The following is a 26,840-nucleotide window of genomic DNA, read 5'->3' on the forward strand; positions in this document are numbered from 1 at the left end:
TTAGCAGATTAGGGTGTTGGTGTATAATATCCCATACTGCCCTGGGTTAAATTGGCCAGTGCAAAGAAATCGCTCATTTGGAAGTAAAAGTCTGGATTTATGTGTTTATGTCACATTGAATCACACATGATCTTATATCTGCTGCACATCATAGGAATTTAAACATGCCCATAGGGAGTTAATGTTAATAGGAGTGTTATGACATAAAAATGTTATGTAGCCTGCCGAGACTAATCCACCAGAAACATGAAGTGTAAAAAAAAAAAAAAAAAATGTTCCTCTTGGCTCATCACTGGACATGTTGATGGAGGGGGGAAAAGTGAAATTGACAATATCATTGTAGGAGCGCACTAAAGGGGCGACGGTCCGCTCCACTACACTGAAGTAGGGATGTCTACAGTGGAAGAAGAAGAAGGGGGAGGGTACCACTTTGTCACAGGCTGCTATGTAGATTAACCTTTCAATTAGTTGTTATCAGGTCCTCTCCGTGTCTCGGCGCAAGCTTCTCAGCCTTCGTTTTAAGAGATCAGATCCCACGAAATCGCTCGGATATGTCGCTGCACATTTATCCTTCGACGTTTCCCCGATAATGAAGAGGAGTAACCGAGGGGGGGAAAAACTTGAAGAGGTAAACTACCAGCAAATATTTACGGTAGCCTGTGCCCGTCTTCTTTATTTTTTTCTTCCTTCTTTCGTACTACTTATATGTTTATCCTTGCATGAAACTTGGCGTTAATTTGTTGTGCCTTCTCGCCCACGGTGGCGGCAGATTACAGATAGGTGGGTCGGTTTGTGTAACATCTAACAAAACGGCGTGGAAAAATATCCGAAGAGGCTGTGTATCATTTCCCTAATATAATATGGGAAAAGCAGAGCGGAGCTGAAGCTGAGAAATGGGAGCTAAAAGAAACTAGCGATACATAATTGAGAAGCAGTGATGAAGGAGCTGCTCTCCCAGCAGTCGTGTTAACTTGTATTCCCCCCTGAACCTCTCTTTTCCCTCCAGGGCTCACTATTTTTCCTCATTGGAGATATTTGATAGTTAATGGTGATAAAGAGGTCATGCCATCATTGCACAGCGCAACACAGGACGTTAATAATTTCGCTGGCAGACGTGGAGCGAACAGAAAAAAAAACCTACTTTTCAGCTTGGCGGAACATTTATTTATCGCCCCCCAATTTAACGTCATATAGTTTAAACGTTAAACATCGGGAGAATTACGGCTCCTCTCGGGAAATAATGAAAAAAGGGGGAGGAAGATAAAGACGAGGAAAAGGCGATAGCTTAGACACATTTAGCCTGCAGGAGTCTTGAATATGCTACCTGGAATTTATTTCTTTAAAAGAAAAAAAAAGAAAAGGAAAATAAAAAAAATGAAATGTGTTCCACTTTAAATCGGAGCTTGAGCCTTTGCAGGTTTTATGCAAACAAATGATAGATTTAACAAACAGCCAATTAAAGTCTAAAATGATCCAAATCACTTTCAAGTGTAACCAACTGTTTCAAGGAGGAATCCAAGTAAAGGTGGGCCGGTGTTAAACGCTTTGCAAATGAGGTTAAATATTTATGTTATTTAATTACTACTCAGCCAGTTTGTGCTTGTTATGGTGTATTTATAACTTAAAAAATCCTGTCGCTGCGGTGGGACCCGTAAGTTAAGATATTATGTGCGTTGGAGGTGAATGATATCAATTCATCACTGAAGGCACCTTAAGAGGCGGGTCAATTGAGTGAAGTGACAGATCATACAGCCAGTGCCGTGCCTCTTAGAGTGAGCTCATACATAAAGATTGACATGTGCTTTATCAAACCAGAAATCGGATCTTGTCTTTACAGCCAATATTGAAGTTGCTAGGGAGGGCACATTAGTGTAGGTAAGGTTTAATGAGACTCCATTGGATTGTAATCAGCGTCATGTCGGATTCATGTAAACTACAACATTGTAACAAAATGGCGACTGTTTAGGTGACATCAGTAAATGCTGGCAACACTGTCATTTATCTGCTCAACTCAGCGGAACACAACTCTAGGTTTGTAACGTAGTTATTACTCGGGTTCTTCTCGTCGTTAAACGGCTCGCTGTCGCTCTGCAGACGTGCCTGTAGCGTTTTTTGTGTAATAAGGGCAGCTGTCAGGAAAGTGAGCATTGATTACGGAGCTGTCATTAAAGCCTCGCGCTGCTGATCAGTTTGTCTCGAGCGGACGTCGAGCTGTCAAAAGTCGCGTGCGGACAAGTAACGGTTAAACTTTACGTACGTTCTCCTCGTTTTTTCCTCCCTTTTTTTCCTACTTTGTTTACGTGTTGTAGACTTTGAAATGTTGCGGTGACATTTTGGGAATTTGGCGCTACGGATATAAATGGCAACTTTATGTCGGAAAGGCATTCCGAAACCGAAAATATTCATATGTGGAGGAGGGTGTTTTTTCCAGAACTCGGTAGAAGTTTCTATCTACCTGTCATAGTGTGAAAACTTACTTTTCTGTAAAAATAGTCTCTTTTGAAATGGACATCTCGTTTGGTGTGTGGATTATACTGTCAGACTATGGATTAAGTCTAATTTCTTTAGCAGCCATGACAGCTCCTGCATCTGTTTTTATCCATCTGTTTCTCATGTTTTAGCACATCTTAAAAGTCCTGCATTCCTCTGGCTTAGTCTTTATATCCATCTGTCTGCTGTAACCTAGTTTACAGAATGTGAATAAGAAAAAATAATTACACTGGAGGTTTTTTGTTTTACTTAAAAATGACCGATTTGGTTTTCTCTCTTTCCCTTTAGGTTTGATCTTGGATTGAATGAGTAAAGCTCCAGGTCAGCTGGTTTCTACCACTGTGGAATTTACTAGTGCCAACTTTTCCTCAAGTTCAATGTCAGACACCCAGGATTGAGAAGAAATATGTGGATGCTGGCGTGGAACATAACTTTTTGACCTTATTAAGGATGTGGATGTACCCAGTGTTCAGCAGCAGAAAGGGGGAATCTGTATGGATCATCACATTTTTGTGTGTCTAATTGTTCAACCATGGTAAAACTTGCAAACCCTCTGTACACGGAGTGGATTCTTGAAGCAATACAGAAAATTAAAAGGCAAAAGCAGAGGCCCTCAGAGGAGAGAATTTGTCATGCGGTGGCCACATCACATGGACTGGACAAGAAGACCGTCCTTGAGCAGTTGGAATTAAGTGTTCATGATGGCTCTATTCTCAAGGTTACAAATAAGGGGAGCGCCTCCTACAAGGACCCAGGAAATCCCGGGAGAGTTGGATCAATCCCACCTGCAAACGTGTCTGTGCCATCAAAGGAATCTATATGGAATTCAAGCGATCTGCGCCATATCGATTGGAATAAAATACTTAAGAGGGCCATTGAGGGCCTGGATGATACCCATGGCTCCTCACTAAAAAACATAGAGAGGTATCTGAGGAACCAGGACGACCTCTCCATCATCGTTGATAACCCTGCTTTCCGGCAGAGGTTACGGCTGGCGGCCAAGCGGTCAGTTAACAACGGCAGGTTGTTAAAAAACGGCCCACGGTACAAGCTCAGCCACGGCAGCGTGGAAGGAAGAGGCTCCCGGTGTCCGAGCACTTCCCCCCTGGTCCTGTCATCAGTGACACTCCTCCCCCACGAGCGAGACCAGGTACACACACACCCTGGCCTCTGTGTGCGTGCTGTCACTCCTTTTCCTCATGCTGAGCTGATTCTCATGTCGCCCTGACCTTTGCTGCGTCTTGCGTTTCTGTTGACCTAAAGGGACACACCCCCAGTGACCACAGTAGTAAAATTCCTGCCAAAATAGACTAGAGGTTATTAATGTGTCACCGAGTTGAAACGAACTAAGGACTCTTTGGAGCATAAATGCTGGCATTTCCATGATACTACTACTACCCAAGGGGGAGGGGCAAAAAGTTCAGGACACCACTAACAGGAATTTTCTTGATTGGACCTTTACAGCTGTGGTCGTAATATTTGGTGGTCTTAATAACACTCAAACTTGGCAGATCAGAAGCAACGCCATCTAGAGTGTGTCCCTTTGGGGCTGTGTTTCTGTTGGTCTCCATAATAAGAGAGCTTGGATAATCAGAAAGTCATGCTGACAGTGTGTGGTGGGCAGTCTGCTGTAGGCTTCCCACAGGTTATGTAACTCTAGCCTAATGACCTTAAGGGATGTGGCTGGCTGTCTTGTGAGTTTTGAAGCATTAGTGAATAGAATTGGGACATTTTATTGCTAATTTGCAAGGGCAGGAGCATAAACTAGCTTCCCCCAAAGTAGAATTGAGAAACTGGGGCTGAAGTATGTGTGGTAGGGCAGAATATTCACAGACTACATGCAGCTGTTATGACCTTTGTGCTAAATGAGGTGCCCCAGAGAGGAAATAAAACCGTATAAACAAACTTCCAGGTTGCATTGTTTCCGCTGCTTTGGCACCTCAGGGGGGTGGTTTTTATTTTATTTTACAGAGATTTTGTCTCTATTACTCATGGTGAGCTATGATGCATGCTGCAGATAGAATATTACGTGTAAAATGACAGCAAAAGCTTGCTGTCTTTAAGAAACACAGAGTAGTGTGTCATGGAAAATTGTGTTCATTGCGTGCGGTGTACAGTCATCTAGATAGTTTGTTGTGAAGCCTTTTTTTTCTCTTTTTTTTTCTTGCAGATTCTGTGTTGAGGCTTATCAAGGTGAAGTGTGGTTAATAGTTGATGCACATGTTTTGCAGCTAAAGTGGCGAGCAGCATCAGGCTGTAGAGATGTCACCCTGCCTCCCCACCAGTTTCACAGTGAATAATCAGGAAGCGACACCTTGATACTGCAGCCACAACTGTGACAGTGTCTGTGGTCTGGCCAAAAGTGAAACTGAGAACTGTTTAGAGACACAATGTCCTGCAATGGTTCTCATAGCTGAGGAAGGCCTGCTGTTTTCCATTTGGAACATTTCAACCTATTGCTCCCGGCCTGATGACATCACCTAGCCCAGTCCAGGTTTACCATTCACTTCAAAGGATGAGACATCTCTTGCCTGTTCAGTTGTTGAAGCACAGGGAGCGTGTGTGCATGTGTGTGTGTGTGTGTGTGTGTGTGTGTGTGTGTACGAGAGTGTGCGTGCGTCTATGTGTGTTAAGAATAAGAGAAACTTTGAGGTAAAAAAAGAGCAGTCTTGGTTTAGAGTTTATTAGATTCTGAAGAGACTCTGGCAGGAACAAAGGCAAGGAATGAGAGTTTTTTTTCCTGCTGTGTTATGCAACCACTTGAGCTCTCTCTCTCTCTCTCTCTCTCTCTCTCTCTCTCTCTCTCTCTCTCTCTCTCTCTCTCTCTCTCCCTCTCTCTACCAGCTCTGTTCTAATAGGACCCCACCCCCTCACTCAGGACAGCCTGCTCTTTTGAAGCAGCATAATTTCCTGTAATGTACTTAATTTAGAATCCCCAAGTAAATCATCAGCATCTCTTCAGCTGTGTTTGTTTCTCTATTTTCACATTTTTTTTCTCGCTGCACAGATTGCAAATTGCTATTGGTTTTAATCACCAGGCCCAAGAATATTTTCTGATGGAAATTAATTCTCCAGTTCCTGGATTAGACTTCATAACTCAGTCAGTGGAGACTACTATGTTATGAACCGAGGACTTACACACTTGCCTATCAGCTCTGAGCATTTCATCAGCAATATGCACAGGCTGCACATTAGCAATGATGTCTTATTAATTTCAGGCTCTTTACATGAATCTTCTCCCTTGTATCTATGACTCTCTTGTACAGAGCATGTTATATTTTTTTTGTTCACCTAGAATCAGAGTTCAATAGCTCACATGAACCGCTTCAACTCTGTGATTTTCTATCTGCCTCTCCAGGCCACACAGAAACATAAAAATGACACACAAGTGCTTTTTGTACATAAACAAGGAGTAATGACAGCACTTAGGCCTTGTTGTCAAATGCTTCTGGCTGCGTCTTTCAGCAGCGATAACAGAATGACTCGTGATCAAACTGATCAAAAGAAACTTTAATATTTCTCTCTGTCACTTTGCTCTGTGTGAATGTGAGTTAAACTCTGATGAGCCTCTAGTTAACAGAGTGTGTACTGTGGGGTTATATGTAGGGCTGTGACTTCCTCTTGTTTTCGCAGTTGATCAGTGCTTTTGATAAGACTATGTACAAGCCGTGGGAAGCCATTATCTCACCTTCAAATGGCTTGTAATGTCACACCAACAATGCAAAATCCAAACCTAGTCTGTTTCTAGTGATATAAAAGAGACAAATCATGTAATTTAAGACACTTAGAGGAAAATGTTTTGCTGATCATCTAATTGTTTGTGTGCCTTTGGGATGTAAACATCAGTTATAACCAGGATGCTTCAGCATAATAGTTTGCAGTTGCAGGTGTTTCTAACTTATATGTGAGCTGGATGTATTTCATTTTTCTTCTCTGGCATGAGACAGAATGAAAATCCCTGATTACATCTGAGCCTCGGTGTTGTATCCTGGAGGTGTAGCCTCATTGCTCAGTAGCAATTTGATGTTTTTATGTCCATAATCACAGCTGTGTGTGAGCAGAAGTCAGCCCTGAGTGCTAGCGCATGCTTTCAAATATTGACCTGGCAGGTTGGAAAATAGAGTAATCATTGATGTGGCAGTAAACTGCTTCCCCTCACCGTAGCAGCTAATTGATACAACAGCCGGGAACAATGACCAAATTCACACTGAATCCCTGCTGCATTTCCCTCTGGGGTTCATTTAGATGCTGTGACAGGTTGAAAGGATGCCATGATGCTCCTGTCTTGTGTTTCGTCGATAGAAGAATGAGGAAAAAACAACATCCCCCTTTAGTCGAGCTGTTGATCGGGAGGTGATAAGAACCAATAGAGATTTGGAGGTTGCAAACTTGGTTGAGGTCAGGATGCTGTTCTGCGTCATAGAATCCAGGAACTAATTATGGGCATCCCCAGAGTGCCCTTCAAAGCTCCAGTCAATTGACGAGGCCTTAGTGTGTAAACTGATGATGAGGTAGGTTATTTATGGTCACACCCTGCGAGTGTTATTTTCCGTTAAGAAATTCCTGTTAAACAGGAAAGGAGGCAGCAGCTTGTTTGATGCTCCTCTCGAGGCTGGTGCATATGATCTAACATTTAAAGGGACACCTTATGAAAGCTGCGATGTGTCAGCCCGACTTAAGTCTGGTCATGATTTAGGTTCAGGTTTTGACTGGCAGCTGTATGAAGAGATGACACTAAGTATCTCCCAGTTTCCTCGGCGAAGACAGCCTCTCTCTTCATTCGGAGTCATCAATGAGGAAATCCTCTTAAACCTTGAGCTCATATTTTACTTCTTCTGAACTTTTCCATAAGCCCTTAAATGAGTGTTTGTTCTGAGACTTGCAACATTTACAGTGGATCATGGCAGTAACAATGAGAGCATGTGTTATTATTGAGGTAATTTGATTACATGCTGGTTAATCCTTTCAGACTGGAGTGCAAGCTTTAAGAATTGGATTAAGCCCTTAAACTATGATTACTAAGATCACTTACCCCTTCAGATGTAATGGATAAAGGAGGTGGATCTCAAACGCAGCATATCTCTGAGGATGAGAGTCATTTATTATTCATTTCTTGTCTGTGAGAACTCAACTCGGGTTTTTTTCTTTCTTACTCTCTGAGCTTATGCTTCCAGTTCATATTTTCATGGCTGTTTTCATTAAATCCACACACTGGTTTTTTATCTCCTTGCCTTAACCAGCAATATGTCTACAGTGATCTCAAAAATCCTGACAAGATAAAATGTCCGAAAACAAACACAGCCTGTGCCTGCTTCTATTTTTTAAACAGTTTGTCTCTGTTTGTGTTCCCACCCAGCTCCGGGTTGACCCCATCCCAATATGCAGTTTCTGTCTTGGAACGAAAGAGTCAAATCGGGACAAGCGGCCAGAAGAGCTGCTGTCCTGTGCAGACTGTGGGAGCAGTGGTAAGTCGCCTTGTGTAACACTTCAGTTATTGGGTGTTCTCACTTGCCATAACACACTGTAGACTGGACTAGTAGTATCTTAGCACAGCTCAAAAGCAAGACTGTGGATATATATGAGGACTTAGGGTGGGGAATACAGTTAAAATCATAGTTATTTGATATTAGTGTATGACATCTTTTCATTTCTTTTAGTAATAATTGGACTAAATATGTGCACAACTGAAACATGGCAGCACAAATCCTACAAATTCAATATTTCCGTAGAGCAGCACATCAATTTACAGCATCTTCTAACACATTGAGGCCACCTCAGCGTGATTTATAGAGTACAAATCTGTGATTGTTGACAAATTTCTGTCATCTCACAATATGAAGTTATATCACCCAAGGCCTGGTGGCACTGGTTCTCAGCAGCGGTTAAACAGATGTCACATTCTTCCTCCTCATTTTTCACTTCCCTTAAAGGGATTTATTGGAAGAACAATGTTCAAATTGAGCGGCTGAAGGGAACCAAATTGCTCGCAACCCTCAGTGGGCTCAAGAAGGGCAGATGCTCCATAAGTGGCCATTAGAATCTGAAATCATTTTCGCTCAATTCAGATTCTTCTTATAGCGCTCACCAGGCACAGTGGATCAAAGATCAACCCCTTCCTCCGCTGCAGATTGGTGGCATTTCCTTTACTGTTCTTTTGTTCCAGACAAAACTGCTAACCCCCCATAAAATTACCTCTGCCAAGGAGTCATTTATGTTTGAACAATTATTTTAAATGCCGTAAGGAATTGTTCTCCTGGTGACATTTTTATAGCTCAAATTTGACTAAGTAGCGTCGAGGTGGTTTTCATTAACCGCTCGTAGTGTACACAAATTGTGCTCTCACTGTAAAACAGCTGTTTTACAACCATGAGAGGGAGCAGGGTGAGAGAGAAGGCGAGCTTTTACATGACTTTCATGGATCGGCCTCCATTAGAATGAGTGCTGCTACTGTTTCTGCCTCATTAAGATCAAATTATCTGTAATTAGTGGCTCAGATGTTTGATCATACTGTTTTTAGACACATCTTGCGGCAGGGTGGGGGGAAAGTGTTGCGGACATACAGGCCCGCCATTGTTTTTTTGATGATGTAATATGTTAATATTTAACCTTACTGTGTGAATAAATGGAAAGCCTTGTCTGTTGCTCTGTGACACAGTCAGTGCCGGTAAGAATGCGTCATGCTAAAATGCGTTTTTGATTGCATCTGAAGGGCATCCATCATGTCTGAAGTTTTCCCCCGAATTAACCTCAAATGTGAAGAGATTACGGTGGCAGTGTATTGAATGCAAAACCTGCAGCTCCTGTCGAATACAGGGGAAAAATGCCGTAAGTATAATGTCGCATACATCTTAACACACACCATTTTCACTGCTGTTGGCTCGGAGGTAGATCCCATTTTGTGCATCCCTGAGGATTTGTTGGTTTTCCCTCAGATTTGTAAAGCCTCTCTTGTGCTCAATTGGGTTTATTTTTCCAAAAGACTTTAAATGACGGGTGGGTGTTACATGTATGCAACAGGGACACCCCTTTTTACACATGCCTGCTGTTTCCTTTCAGGATGAGATGCTATTCTGCGATTCATGTGATCGGGGCTTTCACATGGAATGCTGCGACCCGCCGCTTTCAAGAATGCCAAAAGGTGAGCTGTTTACACTGTCTGGCTTCTCTGTTTCCCGCTCCGCTGTCAATTCAAAGCCTTTTCTTCACAGACGGCCGTTTGGGGCTGTCACTCAGCGCACAGTGAGGCAGCGGTGGCTTATTAGGAGCTTTGCATGCATATCAAATTATTCCAGCATCCCCGGGGAGATTTGCTATCTCTGGATTACAGTACTGACCCTACAGCGAGGCTTGTAATGATGGTGCACGTACTGTAGTAGGACATTTGGCAGGCAATTCATACAAGTCACATAGCTTTGTTCAACAAGCTGACACGAAGTCTTTCTCTCTGGACAGAGAATTGACCCAATGTTTTTCTTATGGATTTTCGCTTTGTGCTGAGTAATTGATTGTCATTGTGAGCTGGTGGGATTCTCGCCAGTTCTCGGTATTAAAGGAGATGTTTCAAATGAATGTACTGTATGTCCTCTGAATTGATGATCCCACCCAAACGCTACTCTCTGTGTTTGGACACCCTCCAGGAACCTGGGTCTGCCAAGTCTGCAGGCCGAAGGAGAATGGGAAGAAACTGCTGCACAAGAAAGCCGATCAGATCAAACGTCGATATGCAAAGCCAATCGGAAGGCCCAGGAATAAGCTCAAACAAAGAATGTGAGTGTGCAATAATCTGTAAAAGGGAAACTCCGGTTGAAAAATAATAACGCAGCGCTCACTCTGAGTTAATTGCAAAGATCTGGGAGCACAGCAACACTGCTGAAAAAGAGTTCAACGGGGCCAGAAACACAATTTTCAAAACAAACCCCCAGGTTAGCCCAACAGTAAAATTATTACCCAAACATCCATCACAGTTTACAAGCTGACTCTGAGGTTCAGCTTTGACCTACGCTTGGTTGTGTGCGACGGCTGTGTGTTTCCAGATCCGAGCAATTACTTTGGCGAGCACAATGTTATCACAGCAGAGAAAAAAAAAAACGACAGTCCAACCTATCAAAATAAGACACTCACTGTTATAAACTGGAATTATCCTTTCCAGAGAATAAAAACACAACCAAGGCAATACTAAGTAAATGAAAGAAACTGTAAAATCTTCTCTACTAATTGGAGTTGGTGTTTACTGTTTATTGACTCCAGTTCTGCTCAACTGGAACTGCTCTGGATGCAAAAAGTGTCCGTTGTTCCCAAAAAAACAAATAAAGAAGAACTTGTAGAGAGGTAATTTACAGTGGTCAAAGATATGCTCAAGAAAAGTAAAAGTAACAATAGAATAATGTTTAAGTACTTTACCATAGATGCCAATATTTGTGCTTTTTGTTATGATGTCTAAATCTGTAAACCAACGGCTAGCTGTATATGTTAGATAAATACAGTGGAGTAAACAGTACAAGTCAGGTAGAAGCATGAAGACATAATACACATACCTCAAAATTGCACTTGTGTAAATGTGATATTGGTGATGTGACCGTCTACAATCCAGTTTGTCGCTCTTGTCTTTGCAGATCTGTAACCAGTGGTGACGGCTGCATGGTAGCACTTGGAGGAAGGGGGTCACCTGGTAGGGGTCAAAAGATTACCGTCTGTTCCACACCTTCATCTGGTCATGCTGCATCTGTGAAGGACGCCAGAGACAGATTGGCTGTTGCAGACCCCTGTTGTGCGGTCGACGCCACCCAATTCACCACTTCCACCCCCACCTCCACTCTCCCCCTCACGCCCACCTCCACCCCAGCTACACTCACCGTTAACAAGAAAACCAAAGGGCTTATCGATGGGCTTTCCAAATTCTTTACCCCTTCCCCCGTGGGCCGTCGCTCGCGAGCTGTAGCCGTAGACTCGCCCGCCGAACAGTTAAGCTCTAGAGACAAGCGTCCGCCCAAACTGTCCAAGCCACCAGAGCCGTTTGCCTTCGCTGCTGATGCCAGTCAAAAGATAACCCCCTCGTCCTCTGCACTTCCTCCCGCCCCCACGTTGCCGGGTCTTAGCCCGCCCTCGCAGGTTTCCAGCAGCTCCACCTCTGCTAACTCGCCCCAGAGCTCTTCCAGCCAGTCTAGTGTTCCTTCCCTGAGTAGTCTCTGCAATAGCAGCCAACTTAAGGGACTATTTGACGGACTTTCTCACATATATACTACTCAGGGACAGTCGCGGAAAAAGAGGCTACCTTGCTACGCGCCGCCTAAGCGCATCATGCACCATAAGCAGGATTCGCCCCATGCGTCCAAAACGGGGCCCCAGCACCTTGGAAAAAACGAGTTTACTAAAAATAGGTTACACTCCACATCTGCAGGGCCGGGCCGACCCAGAGGACACCCGTTTAAGATGGTCAGTCGTTTCAAACGTAATCCCTTCCTTAAAAAGCACAGGACACTAGGCAGGCTGAGGTATAAAGTGAGCCCTCAGAAGGGAGCCCCCTCACCAGGAAAGGGAGACTTGACAGACGGAAGAATTAAGCCTGAGAATAATCATGGTAAGCAAGGCTCGCAACTCCAGCCAAGACCTGCGTCTCCACACCTTTAAGTTTCTTCTTTATTATTATCATTTTTTGTTAAAGCTTAACACTCGCAGTTATGTTTTTTTTTTTTTTTTTTTTTTTCAGACTAGAGCTAATATTTTCTTTGAGAAGACACCCTCAACATTCTAACAGACTACTAATCCTCTGCCTAATTTGAATTCTTTTAGTTTCTTAACCCAGTTTCGTTGCGTTTTGACTTGGCTGCGGACTTTACGTGGCTTCCATCCTCTCGCCCGTTGGCTTTTTGTCATAGTGCATGGCCCACTAACTCCCTCATGTTGCTCCTTGCTCTGTTCTTGACCCTCTGCGGTAGTGCACACACTGTGATCGCTACCTAGTAGAGGCTGTAGTCACATCAGCGCTCTCCCTCATCCCACCCTCACTCTTGAAATCACTGTCTCCACTCAGCCTCACTTCCAGCGGACATTAGACACATACAACCCAGTGATTCACCCACCCAAGTTGACTCAGAGCTGACATGATGATTATAGCCAGAAGTGCAGTAACCCTTACATTTCACTGTCTTGAGGAGTGAAGTCACAGTTTAAAAAAATAACACATAGGAGAAAAACAAACGGATATATGTTTCAAGCAGCTCCAAACACTATACTGCACAAACACTACTTACCCCAGCAGCACATTTCCATAAATATGTTAATGACACATCACTTCCACTTGTAATGGGTTTTTGTTTTGGTGGTTAAGTCATAGTGTTGATGTCTTTCATAAAATTACTGCCTGCTTTCCAACATCAGTTGCTTTTCATGTCGACACTCGCTCTCTTCACTGCATCTGCTTCTTAATTCATGGGAAACTGTCTTGGTGGATGACTAAGCACATGAAAGCGGTTACGCAATTAGAGTGATTTAGTTTCACTTCATTACATTAGGGATTTTCATAAAAACATGCAAAGATGATACATTATGAAATTCCTCAGAGACATGGCCTCAAACAGGCTCAGCAGCAGTACTCACAGTATAAGCACATTTGCATAGAATGCATTTATGAGATTATTCAGCCACGGCTGCTTCAAACAGGCCGGTGCTGATGTGCTATCTGATGTGTTGATGTTGTGTTATTGTGCCTGTAACAGGCCACAACGGGGAGCTGCGTGTGAAGCAGGAGACCCAGTTGGACTTTGCGGCCATGTCCAGAGACCACGTCACGGAAGACGACATTGAGACGTTCACGCGTGTCCAGGAGCTCTCCACGCAGGTGAGGAGGGTACGAGGGGAAATAGCTCAGCGTATTGAGCAGCGTATTGAGCAGCTTTACCAAGTAGTTGCAGCTGTTTTTTGAGTTAAATACTTATCAGCCTCAGTTATGTCAAGGTTTGATTCTCTCTCATGACAATTTAATGGACAGTTGAGTTAAGTGTTAAGGATAGGGATGAGGGAGAAGGACACTGTTATTATATTGAAAGGAATCTTGTGATTATCTTGATGTGTATGGTAGAATTTAAATATATTTTTGCCATTGATTAAACCATATTTTCTAATATCCTACCAAAAGAAAATTCTCCTGCTCACTCTTTAACTGCCCTTGGTTCCTGTTGCCTTGGAATATTTAAGATTTTTAGCAATAGTGAAAACTAATAAAACCCTTTGAAAATGCTTTAAGTACAAAGAGCTAGTGAATCAGGTGTAAACCCAAACTGGATGTTATATATATTCAAGTATGTAAGTCAACATTAGTGACAGATTATGGTTAGACTTAGCATATCTTTCGTTTTGACACGAGAACATAACGGCAGTCTTGCCTATGTATAACACAGCTATATGAACCAGTGAAGAGAGACACTAACATTGAGTTATCTGGGTCACTATATTTATCTGTTTGCCTTTTGTTAAATCTTTTCACAGAGAACTGGATCTCTGATGAGCACAGACTCGGTGCGATGCCCCGCCGTTATCGAATTCGGGAAGTATGAGATTCAGACCTGGTACTCGTCGCCTTACCCTCCTGAATATTCAAGGTATTGTTGACTTAACACCACAATTAATGTCAGTCCCTTTGTTACTGGTGTTGCATATTATTTCAGTGTCCTTTTGAAAAAAAAAAAGCCTTATGCTGAACTACAAACCACAGCTCTCCCTTTTGTCTTCTCCAGATTACAAAAGCTTTATCTGTGCGAGTTCTGTCTGAAGTACATGAGAAGCAAAAACATTCTCCAGAGGCACACAAAGAAGTGTGGCTGGTTCCACCCGCCAGCCAATGAAATCTACAGAAAGGACGACCTTTCTGTATTTGAGGTCAGCCTCCCTTTACAGCAATAAAGCAATAACTGTATGCTGCATGAGATTCCACTGAATGGGTTTCTGGGAGGAGGAGGAGGAGGAGGGGAAAAAGGGAACTGTTTGAACAGTGTCCTCTTGCTCTTTTTATTCCGTGTTTAGGTTGATGGAAATGTCAGCAAACTATTCTGCCAAAACCTCTGCCTGTTAGCCAAGCTTTTCCTGGATCACAAGACCTTGTATTATGATGTGGAGCCTTTCCTCTTCTACATACTTACAAAGAATGATGAGAAAGGCTGTCATCTTGTGGGCTATTTCTCCAAGGTAAGAATTACAGAGTGATTATATGGGAAATGAAGGAATACCGCACATCATTTTTGAATGGTGATACTGATACAGAGAGACCTGTCCTTTTTTTTTGCAGCATGGATTGAGTTTTTATTCACAGTTGTACTTTAAATGATGAGTCAACTAATCACTTAGTCAGACAAAAATGTCAAACGCTCACTGGTTCCTGTCTCTGACATTTGATGATTAGCTGCTTTTGTCTGTTTTTCATCATTTTTAGGTCGACTGTCTTTTTATGATGAGACTCTGAGCTCTGATGCACATTTGTCACCATTATCTCACATTTTGTAAACAAAGCAATTAATCAAATAATCCAAAGAATAATTGACAGCATAATTAAACAACAAAAAGATAGTTATTATTTATTGTAGCTGTAAATCAGAGCAGGGATGCTTTTTTGTGTGAGCTCATCACTCTACTGTGTGCGCGGCGTGCACGTGCACGTGCACAGCTTTAGACAAGGACAGTGGCAGGTGCAGTAAATTGCCAGCTTCAGCAGAGCTCTGACATACTTGATCTGTTTCTCCTTCCCTCAGGAAAAGCTTTGCCAGCAGAAGTACAATGTCTCCTGCATAATGATCATGCCTCAGTACCAAAGGCAAGGATTTGGAAGGTTCCTTATTGATTTCAGTAAGTTCCTTAATGCTTTTTCAGACCGCTGGACTGGAGTCTTTCCTTTTTTTCTCGCTGGTCTTTACAAACAATTTCAGATTAAGGGGTGAATTTGTTGCTTGTGGCAAGGTGCTGTTATTTGGTTAAGGCTTTGAAGTGGCCTAATCAAGAGCATTCATGTTCAGTGCTTAGGCAATCACAGAAGATTAGGAGTGAGAAACATTACATTCTGTCTGCATACATCATTTGATGGCCAGTAGTCTTTCACCAAAGCATTGCCTGAAGAGCTTTTTCATCGAAAAATGGCCCCAATTCTCTCTCCTTGACTTGTGATGAAGTGTAGATGCTGCTTTTATGTTTTAGTCCAGTAAATGCAACACATACAATATTTAAAACCTTGCAGTCCACTTATGAAAACAGTTGCTGCCTTGAGTGGATTTCTGTGTTTAGGCAGACAGCGTTTTTTTTCTTTCTTTCTTCTTCTTTTCTTCAATTTTTTTGTCATCATAGACGTTTTATTATTTTCAAGAGTTGTCTCTTTGACGAGTTTGTGTGTGATGAAGAGAGGGAAAAGGAGCGAGTGTGGGGTGGGCAGGCGGTAATGGAGCATTTGATTTCCTGTTCACTTTGGGAGACATTGAGACACAGAGATGCGAGAGGATCTGTGATATTGAGAGTGTGCTGATAACAAAGACAGGGATTAAGGGAGATTGAACACAGCTGAGTTCTGAGCTCTTTGAAGGCTTTATTGGAAAATGTAGCTTTGGAGCTGGAAGTTGTTTAGATTAAGATTTTCTGTTATATTGGACTGTATTAGAGGAACACTTTGTCTCAGGTAGCTGAGAGCGAAGCATTAGCCTGTGTAAGAAAAAAAATGTTCTCTTTCAAATAGTGATTCAAAGGATTCAAAGTCGCTCTTTTGTTTTGTTTTATTAACGATAATATTCTTGTAAAATTACACGGAATTAAAAATTTTCAATTAATTTATTTAAATATTCATTGCTAAGTGTTTGTTATCACCGGCTCTTCTTCTTAGCTTTAGTAATGAATATTGTTATGATTACTGGAATATTATGTGTTCACTGTTTGGTGATTAGATTTGCTTGTTTGGTTCTCGGTAGTGGGTGCACATTAAAAGGCATTAATTAATTTCATGCCGCTCATAATGGATGACCCTTGACAGGGCTGTTATAAAACTAATTACACACAGATACATATTAGTATTAGGTTTTTTTTTTCTTGTTCGTTATCTCTCCTAAGTGCAGTCTCTTGTGAGCAATGACATCCAGCTGCTTCTCTGTTTCGCTCTGTCGCTTTGTTTCCTCTTTACTACCCTCTTTCAACCTGCTTTGTTGCCCTTGCCAGCATGTATCATAGCTTCTGACAAAGGTTGAAGGAGAGGAAAACTGATTGCCTCGCCTCCCTTTATACCATTTGAAGGTGAAATCCTAAACAGGGTTCAGTGTCACATCCTTACATGAATATGTAATCCATAAGGGAGAGGAGGGAGAGAGGGGGGGTAGGGATTGAATTGCAATCTGAAATAACGCAGCAGCCGCCTCCAGCTTGACTAAAGCATTTTGTTTTTGTTTGAATCGTGTCTTTTTAGGTTACCTTCTCACCAGGCAAGAAGGACAAGCCGGCTCCCCGGAGAAACCGCTGTCAGATCTGGGTCGCTTATCCTACCTGGCATATTGGAAAAGTGTCATACTGGAGTACCTTTATAAGCACCCAGATAAACACATCAGTGTTAAAGGAATAAGCAGGGCCACTGGGATGTGTCCACACGACATCGCCGCTACTCTCCAGCAGCTCGGCATGATTGACAGACAGGATGGCAGGTCAGTTTCCGAGCCGCAGTCTCCTTCAGCCTGTGCTGCCGCTTCTGTGTGCCGTCTGACTTATCCAGGCCAGTGGGTATTTTTAACAGCATATCCATTAATGCCGCTGAATATTGACAGAAGTAAGTCAGGTTAAGCACCCCCAAGGACACGGAGCACCTGCTGTCCCAAAGAGCTCGTCTTTGTGCTCATATTTAACCACACATCACCTTCTGTCTACCTTCTGTCTACCCGCGGCTCGTTGGTTTTGTGGACGTGAACTCATGAGTTTCTCTCATTATGACCTAGGATCGTGTTGATAAGACGAGAGAGGCTGATTCAGAGGCACACGGAGAGGCTGAGGGCAAATCCGCGTCAGAACGAGGTGGACCCCGACGCCCTTCGCTGGACGCCCTCCACGAGTCTCAACACCGTCCTGTCGGAGGAGGAGCGGGAGGCAGAGATGGATGTACGTTTTTTTTCCTCTGTTCAGTCGGCTCGTTATTTGGTTACACATGCCCGCCATGCTGTTATTGAATGTTTGTTTGATTAGCTGTGGAGTTCAAACGGAGGGCATGAATGGGAAAGGCATACTCGCTGTCAGCAGGCATCTAATGTTGTGCAAAATTGCGCTAAATCAGTTCACTACATAATTGATAGTACTGAATATTCCATGAAATGCAATCTTTCCACGGTTACTATACGGAAATGTTTCATCCGTGACGGGGCGGACATCCAATCAGCGCGCTGCTCTTATTATCAGGAGAAATCAGCAGTGATTCATTTGTCATGATGTTAATTCCAATCTCTTGTTTTCCCATTAGCCTCATTGCTCAGATGTAGGAGCCGTGCGTGCGCCTTTTCCCAGAGATAATGCGTCTTGTCTGTTTAATTACCAGGCTGAGCGGCTGAAGGAGCAGGCCAGTTGCTGGGAGAAGGAGGAGAGAGAGGGCTACATGATGACTCACGGTAGCAGACAGCCTCTCACAAAGGTCCACTGCAAGGTTCCCTACAGGACCTACGAGCGCCGCCACGCACCGTCCTGGACCAGGCGCATCCAGCAGTTGGAGGAAGTTAGCGATGACGAAGCCGACGACGACGATGACTCCGACGGCTCCGACGGCTCACCACCCATCCTGACAAAAGCCCATGCGATGCTCGCAGCCAAGAGAAAGGTGACTTTTGTTGTTTGTTGGTATGAATCATGTTTCTTTTGCATCACCACAGCTCAGCCTCTTTTTTTTTTTTTTTCTCCCCCCTCCCTCTAGTGTCTGTTTCTGTATCTTGTTGATCATCTGGAATTTTTTATTCCGGGGACAAAGTGGAATTGAATGTGTATCATTAGATATTTTCCTTCGTTAGAGACCATGTTGTGTACTCTGCTGAGATGGAGAGGTTTGATAAATATTCATGAATTCATTGGAGGGTTCAGCAGCTTCCTCGTGTCATCTGGAGCCTCCCCGTGTGCCTGCAGCTGTAGATAATAGATTGTGTTTTCACTGCTGGTGTCGAGACTGCGCGGGCTAAAACTTGTACTATTGTCAATGGTCATGGTTAATTTACTGCCCTCCTCTGTGCTTCTCACATCTGTTCCATCTATATGGCACTGCCCCCTTGTGCTGGAGTTAATATCACAGCCAGCTGCGTGATGTCAGGGAGACCTTGTCAGCAAAAAAACAGTATGGAAACCAGAAAAAGAGTGACAGTGGCTGTTGAAGTTTATTTAGTGCATTAGTTACAGTATTGATTTCACATTCTTCCTGTGAAGGATTTCGGAGAGAAAAGCGGTTGAATCGCAGGCAGCTGGTGGGAAACGACTGGAGAATGTAAAATATAGACTGTGGTTTCTCCTTACTCTGCCTGTCTCATTTGTGGTTTTCCACAGTAGGCTGCATTGCTCAAACATTTAGTCTCACAGTGTGGTTTTGACATTTTACATTTAGCACAAAAGCCTGAATGAATTTCTGCTCTATCCTTATAGAGGTCATCCACCTAGTGCCCTAGTTTTTTTAGTTTGCAGAACAGCTTTGATAGGATTTTACTCCGTTTTCACCGTTTTTTTTTTTTTTTTTACGTTCCAGAGAACCATCGTGCTGAAGAAGAGAGGGCGCAAAAGAAAGAGAATAAACAGCAGCGTAACAACCGAAACCATCTCGGAGACGACCGAGGTGCTGAACGAGCCTTTCGACAACTCGGAGGATGAGCGTCCCATGCCCCTGCTGGAGCGCACCTGCAGAGTGGGCGAGATGGAGGAAGACGAGGAGGAGGAGGAACAGGAGGACAAGCAACCAATTATACCAATGAAACGGCGGCGAGGTCGCCCGAGGCTGGAGAAGAATGCACGGAAAGACAATCTCGAACACTGGAGTGAAGGTATTTGCATCTCGACTGTTATAACAATCCTCATTATTACACCATATTGTAACTGTTGTTCTTCATTTTTTAATCGTTGATTGTTCTATCCCTCTGGCAAAACATTCAAATGTCCTAAATTATTTATTTCTTTTGCTCTGCAGGAGCTGACATCCTCTCTAAGAGACCTGACAGACCCCGTCCAGTGAAACGGAAGAAAGGCTGGCCCAAAGGAGTGAAGCGTGGCCCTCCTAAGTGGAGGCTAAAGAACGAACGAAAGATGGGCTTCAAGCTCAACCTGTACACGCCCCCCGAGACCCCCATGGAAGCAGAGCAGCACCATATTCAGACCGAGGAAGCGAAGGATGAACCGGACCAGGACATCGTCAGCGCGGACGAGGACAGCAAAGCGGGCAGAGGCCCGGCCAGTCCAGACATGACGCTGGGGAGGCTCCCCTCCGAGCCCCCGAGTCCAGCCGACCACGTCTCCCAGAAGTCGAGCTCCCCTGAAGGGTCACCGGTGGCCTCTCCGGTCTGCTCGCCGGTCTGCTCGCCCGCTGCCTCTCCTGGGGCCTTTTCACCCCGGCCCGAGGACAGATGCGACTCCCCGGAGCCGCCGGAGGATGAGCAGCAAGAGAGCGAACACGAGGAGGAGTTCCCGGCCAAAGACGCGGAACACGGCACGGAGGGAGCCGTAACACTGGAGAACGACAACGAGGAAGACGAGGAGGAGGACGAGGAGAGGACTCAAATAGAGGACCAGGACGCGGACGACGAAGACGACAGTCACAGGAAGGCGGCGGAGCCTGAGAGCAGCAAGGGAGCGGAGTCGGAGCAGAGTTCGAAAGAAACGGCGGAGTGCACCCCACCTTTTTTAGATCCAAAAGAAGACAATGACTCTGAGTTGAGTCAGCAGGTTTCTACAGTTCCGTGTAGTGACGAGGAGCCGGCTGCGGCTGCGGAAAGCATCCCGGAGGTTGTGACGGACACAACAGTAGCAACACCACCAGCTGAAGCAGAAGCCGTGGCTTCGGTAGCAGCCGTGGACTCTGATAACCCTGTGGACTCTGAGTCAGAGGAGGAAGAGAGCGCGCCCAGTCCCTGTCCAGATCGCCCGCCTCCTCAGCCCGCGGAGAGGCAAACACTCAGCCCCGTGCTGAGGGAGGATCCCCCGATCTGCACAGAGATTGACTCAGAGACGGCCCAAGCTGTTCAGTCCCTGACGCAGGAGACCGAGCGGGAGACCGTGTTTCAGGACTGCGTGGAGAGCCAGGAGCCCTGCAGGAGCCTGCAGACGACGTACGCCCACGTGGCCCAGAGCCCCCAGCTCACTTCGCTGGATGACTGCCCCCAGTCGGACCACAGCAGCCCCCTCTCCTCCGCGCAGTCCCACCCCAGCCAGTCGGTACGCTCCGTCAACAGCCCGGCCGTCTCCATCCTGGAGAGCAGCTACACTCAGATCAGCCCCGACCACAGTGCCATCTCGGTGCCCTCGCTGCACAACATGGAGACCAGCCCCATGATGGACGTGCCGTCGGTCTCGGATCACTCGCAGCAGGTGGTGGACAGCGGCTTCAGCGATCTGGGCAGCATCGAGAGCACCACGGAGAACTACGAGAACCCCAGCAGCTACGACTCCACCATGGGGGGCAGCATCTGTGGGGCGGGCCCCACCCAGAACAGCTGCTCCTACGGCAGCATCCCCCCCAGCGGCCTGGCCCAGAGCAGCTGCGCCGTGAGCCAGCAAATGGCCGCCGCCGTCAACCCGGGCAGCTGCGGGATGATTCAGCAGAACAGCCTGAGCTCGCCGCCGCACTGCAACGTCAAGTCGCCGCAGGGCTGCGTGGTGGTGGAGCGGCCCCCCAGCAACAGCCAGCACAGCCAGCACAGCCAGCGCAGCCAACACAGTCAACACAACTCTCACAGCAGGCACGGCCCACACAATCAGCACAGCCAACACAATCAGCACGGTCCTCACAATCAGCTAAGCCAGCACAGTCAACACAATCCCCACAACCAGCATAGTCACCACCACAGTCACCACCTGCAGCACAATCAGCTCAGCCAGCACAATCAGCACCCTCAGCATAGTCTCCACAATCAACACAGTCAGCACGGCCAGCAGCAGCCCATGGCCCAGTGCGCCATCCCCACCAACTTCACCACCACCATGCAGCTGGCGGACATCCCCGAGTCCGGCAACCCCAACTTCGCCTCCCACCTCTACGAGAGGATCAACCACCAGGGGGAGTACGGCGGCGGGCACTACTCCCAGTCGTCGGGCCTCAGCCTGGCCAAGCTGCAGCAGTTCACCAACACGTTCATCGACCACCCTCACTCGCTGCCTTTCAACCACTCGGCCTCGCACCCCATCACATCTTATGCAAACACGCCCTCGCTATCGTCGCAGCACTCCAGCCTGGTGTCCCTGTCGCAGACGGCGCATCGAGTCCCCAACCCGCAGGTGCAGGCCACCATGACCCCGCCCCCGAATCTCAGCTCCCCTCCTCCCATGATGCTGCAGCGCAATATGGGCATCTCGCCCTCGCAGCGGATCCAGCCCCAAATGGCCTCCAAGAGCCACATCTCGACGCGCTCCAAGTCGGCCCCGCTGTCGCACCACCAGCAGCAGATGTACGCGCGGCCGCCGCAGACCGTGGCCATGCAGGCGCCATCCAGGACGCTGGCCGCCATGCCACGCATGAACATGAGTGTGAATATCATGCCGGCGCCAGCCTACAATGTCAACTCCATGAACATGCCCTCCCTCAACGCCATGAACGGCTACAGCATGAGCCAGCCCATGATGAACAGCGGCTACCATGGCAACCATGCCTACATGAACCAGTCACCCCAGTACTCTATGCAGATGGGCATGATGGGAACACAGCCATACCCCCAGCAGCCCATGCAGGCTCCACCACATGGCAACATGGTGTACACTCCAGCTGGTCACCATGGTTACATGAACACAGGCATGTCCAAGCAGTCCCTGAAGGCGCCTTTCATCAGGCGGTAACTCTCCGCAGGACTGAGCTGGTTCTTCTCGTGTGCATTTTGCTGTTTAAAGATGCACTGATCTGGCCTTGTTTCCTTTCATTTGGTGTATTTTTTTTTTTTTTTTTTTTATTGTTTATTACTTAAAAACCAGCAGCAGCACTTGGAAAGAATGCAAAAATTTTCATCAGTGAGTAAAACTTTGAAGCTAATGTTAAAAAGTATTTTTGTTCCTCCAGATGGGAAGCCTTACATCATTACGATGAAAATCTATTTAATTAGTGTTAGTGTCTCTGATGTGTCTTTTTAGAGCAGGCGGGTTCAGAGCTCAGAGGTAGAGATTTCATCAGTGGTCTTGCAGTCGTGTAGCAGCCTCAAATGAAGCCATTTAATGTGCCTGCTACAAGTGGAGTTAGTGGCTGTTTGAACCTGTTCAGTGTACCTGTCTAACAGTGCTGACAATTAGTTTGTACTATACTCATGCCTTTGTATATTTAAATTATTGTACTTATTTTGTAAAGTGACAACTAGCATGCTTCAGTCTCTGTTAGTGACAGTGCATTGAGTAGTACTGTACAAGTGTTGTGCTTAATAGCAAGCCATTTTAAAGATATCTGGCCTTTATTAGGTTTCCCTTCACAGGGAGAAAGATGAAACTATATTTTGTTAATTCTAATAATGTAAAAAAATGTAAACTTAGTCCTGATTTCTGTTCGGTTTGAGAGGTTTTATTGCTATGTATGTATAATTCTGAAGTCTTTTGTAACAGATCTCCTTGAGGCAGCTTTCTGTTTAATAAAGCAGACTGATTTCTGTCAAAATAACAAAGCATATCTCAGTGTTTGTACCCTGAAAAATTCTAAAACATTTCAAAATGTCCAGAAGTGTGGCAGAATTTAAAAAGAACTAAATGATTATAACGATGAATAACAATAAAGAAAATATAAATTTAGTCCAAAGTTGATATTTTACATAATGCCTTTAAAGCTACGTTTTCATTCCATCTGTAGATTTGTTTTCTATCTTTATAAAATGTTGGATTTATATTTTACCGAAGTGTAGAAGAATAGAGCCTGTGAATAGACCAAACTAAGCTAATGGATTGCATGTAAAACGCAACTTGTACTTGTGTTTTTGTTTATATTGCTCTTTTGTAGCCTTTGTACCTGTACAGAGTTGCTGGTAAGAACAGGGGGGAAATACCTGGCTATGTGCACAAAAATCGGACAGAATGACATTCTTGTATTTATGACTTTTCTCCTTTTGTCAGTCACTTAAAAATGCTGTACATTTTAGCATAAGAATAAATTATGATTGACCATGTACTTGATTGTTCTCCTTTAATTTCGTAAAACATTCGCCGGCCTGAGGCGTGTCGCAGAGTGAGAATGCACAGATAATCCAGGCAGCTGTTTTCTCTGCAGGAAAGTATTTTAAAATGAAAAAAGCATCAGTAAAAGAGGAAACTTGACTCAGACTCGACTGCTCTGACATTTGATTTACTTGAAATTTCACTCTAAAAATTGGACTTGACATGAAACGTAGCTTTTTACATTTCAACTCTTACTCCAGCAGACAGGCTTTGAATGACAACTCACACTGAATATTTAATCATTATGCCTATAATAAAAATGACTCGATCTCATTAGTTTATTAAAAAAACACGAGAGAATATAATTTCCTGTGTCATAATCATGGTCAGAATTCACTTGCAGATTCAACTTGAACTCAACTTGAACCTGACTTTTAACTTGACTTGTGATGGTTGAGACGAGGCTTGACGAGGTCTTGTCTAGATCTAATTTGATTAAACTTGGACTGTTCTCCAGTGACTTGCCATTTAACTAGAACTTCTTTTTAAATGACTTCTGTCTCGTCTTGAATCTCCAGTTCCAGCTACTTCTGTGACTCGAGGCTTTCACCCACGAGTCTCAAAATCAGCTCTGCTCGGTCGAGTCTCTTTCCTCCAGGAGATGCATGTCCAGCTCTCTCAGCTGTTTCAGGAAGCCCCAGTTCGGGATGATGCGCCTGCGTTTCTTCACGTGCTCGATGGCGTCCACCACCGTCATGTTCTCGCAGATCATGAGGTACGCGAGGAACAGCGTGGCGGACCGGCTCCTCCCCATCACACAGTGCACCAGCAGTTTATCTGCAGGCAGGACACACACAATGAAGAAAACAGCTGCGTCACACATTTTTGTGTTAACTTCTCAAAGGGTGAGCTCACCCAAATGTTTAAACTCGAGTGGCCTGTCTTTCTATGACTCAGATTTCTGCAGCCAACTTTCATTTGTGGTCCTTAAAAAGAAACATTGTCTGAAGTAAAAACTCTCACAATCCCCATGAAAACAGCAGTATTGAACTGCCCTTCTGAAAAACTGATGGAACAAGGTCAGTAGATATTCCTTAGAAACCAGGACAGTGCCCCAAGAAAAGAGTTTTTCAGATTTGGTTTTGGCTTCACAAACCGAAATTCCTTTCACTAAACAGGCAAGGTAGGTTTAAAGGTAAAAGCACAGCTTGCTACTACCTCAGTAGGATAAAGATGGATTAAGTGTAATTTGAAGTTTGAAAAGCAAGATTTTCTTTGGTATTTTTCAGCACTACTAACAAAACTTTCTCCTTTTTTTCCTCAGGTGGTGATGGATTTTCTGTTGAAGACCATAAAGTCAGTTCTGCAATTTGGCAAGTAAGTATCTGTTCTCTCTCTTACTCTGAGGATTGCTCAGTGTCTCTTTTATGAACTGGGCCGCAGAGAAGAAATACTGGCTGAGGTCAAAGGTGTCGACATCTTCCGCCACCACCCCGTAGTATACGACATCCATGTCGCTGTAGTAACCAGCGCCCGTGTCCACATTATTCCACGTCCCCTCCGCTGCGTTCAGGATGTGCGTAATCCCCAGCCTCTTCAGATTGTGCTTGTCCTTTGCCGTCTCCCTGCAAGATGATTTAGCCTGTGTGAATATTATTTTAATCCTCCATTATTTTATTCAGTTTCATAATTTCATACTTTTTTACTCACTCGTTCCCAATGTAGACATTAGGCCAGACCTCGTTGACATGAGTGTAAGCCACACTCCCACGGTTGAGGATTTTGTCCAGCTCATAGCCCCCAGGTGTGACATATTCATCCACTGGACTGGATTCCTCCACTGCCTTTGTAACATTTATCTTGGTGCCAGTCTTTGACTTGTGAGAAGCCATTTTCTCACTGTGGCTTCCTTTCACACATGATTTATTAGCTTAAGGGGAAAAAGAAATACCACACTTGCTTTTTTCTTTCTTTTTTTTTTGTCCTCCTTCCACTTTTCTCCGTCTACAATCATTACAGAAAATACAGGTTTTGTTGTTTTTGTGTCTCTCACATGCATCTCCAGCTCCACTCACCGAGAGTTCGGAGTCCTTCGTTTTCCTGCTTGAACGTTTTGTTGTCATCATTGTGGCAGCTTGTTGTGAAGCCGTCCTTAAAGGCAGAACATGGTAAGGTTTAATTCTGGCAGGCTCAAGTCAGGGCACAGATTGTATAACCGCTCTGTGACGGGCATCAAATGCAGAGGATATTTTTAGGGCTGTGATGTGGCGGGCCCCTGACCTTAGCTGCCACATTCTGTGCCTGTGGGGAAAACTTCCACCCAGCCAGTCCCTGCCATCCACTTCTAAACACACAACTTTAATCTCTGCTGCTGGCAGGAAGCTGTGCTTATCCAAACTTTGCATTTGCCAAAGGATACCCATATTCACTGGAGTGAACAGGGCACTCTGAGCTTTTGCTCAGCCGTGTGAGCAACTCCTGGAAATTGTGTCAGTCTCTCTTAGCCTTTCTGCATATCTACAGACGCCGGGAGAAAGCGTGTAAAGCGCTGCCTCACAACACCCGTTAAGGATGTTCTGCATCTTCTGGAGCCTCTCGGGGGCCAGAAGAGAACAGAAATGTGTCAGACTGTTAGACAGATGAGGTTTTTCACAGGATGGCACATGTCTTTGATTCGCCGTTATATGATATGCATGGTCCATTCAGTGATCTAAATGCAAGCCCCCAAAGTGAGAGTGTGATGATGACTGTATTGCAGAATGGCTGGATGAAGCTGCTAACATGTCAGACAGAGTTTTCACACCATCAGACTCCTTTATTTTTCCCTCATATCTTCATACTTTGCCATCATTCATTCTGACAGTGAAATCATTAAACCTGTGATATCCAATTCCTTTTATTTTGACAGCATCTCTCTCACTCTCTGTCTCCCAGCGTGCTCTGGAGAGCATCTCTTATTAAGATGGCTTCAGCGTTTCATCTCTTTTCAAAGTCTGACCTGAATCTGTATACACGCTCAGAACCATGCTGGCATATTTTTGTCATCTTGTATC

At 44.8% G+C, this 26,840-nt stretch overlaps 2 protein-coding genes across 7 annotated transcripts; one reads left to right on the forward strand and one right to left on the reverse strand.

The window, feature by feature from the left end:
• Window positions 1-378: 378 nt before the first annotated feature.
• Window positions 379-23,800, forward strand: kat6b (K(lysine) acetyltransferase 6B). 6 transcript variants are annotated; one of them, XM_083994539.1, is made up of 17 exons: window positions 379-628; window positions 2,779-3,640; window positions 7,847-7,955; window positions 9,200-9,315; window positions 9,547-9,628; window positions 10,128-10,257; window positions 11,103-12,067; window positions 13,206-13,327; window positions 13,975-14,087; window positions 14,223-14,364; window positions 14,509-14,670; window positions 15,231-15,324; window positions 16,916-17,147; window positions 17,436-17,595; window positions 18,026-18,301; window positions 19,208-19,499; window positions 19,643-23,800. In XM_083994539.1, the coding sequence occupies exons 2-17, from the start codon at window positions 3,023-3,025 to the stop codon at window positions 22,495-22,497; spliced, it is 6,468 nt and encodes a 2,155-aa protein (XP_083850665.1). In that variant the 5' UTR covers window positions 379-628; window positions 2,779-3,022; the 3' UTR covers window positions 22,498-23,800. The 6 variants fall into 6 exon arrangements, with proteins under 6 accessions (XP_083850665.1, XP_083850667.1, XP_083850664.1 ...); XM_083994541.1 differs by having other exon boundaries at window positions 431-652; XM_083994538.1 differs by lacking the exon at window positions 379-628 and adding an exon at window positions 1,906-2,031.
• On the reverse strand, window positions 22,565-26,019 carry dusp29 (dual specificity phosphatase 29). The gene is made up of 4 exons (XM_083994544.1): window positions 25,863-26,019; window positions 25,498-25,717; window positions 25,189-25,412; window positions 22,565-24,624 (listed from the first exon to the last, which is right to left on the reverse strand). The coding sequence occupies exons 2-4, from the start codon at window positions 25,677-25,679 to the stop codon at window positions 24,413-24,415; spliced, it is 618 nt and encodes a 205-aa protein (XP_083850670.1). The 5' UTR covers window positions 25,680-25,717; window positions 25,863-26,019; the 3' UTR covers window positions 22,565-24,412.
• Window positions 26,020-26,840: the final 821 nt, after the last annotated feature.

Source organism: Trachurus trachurus, assembly GCF_905171665.1.
Source record: "Trachurus trachurus genome assembly, chromosome: 19".
NCBI classification, from domain to species: domain Eukaryota; kingdom Metazoa; phylum Chordata; class Actinopteri; order Carangiformes; family Carangidae; genus Trachurus; species Trachurus trachurus.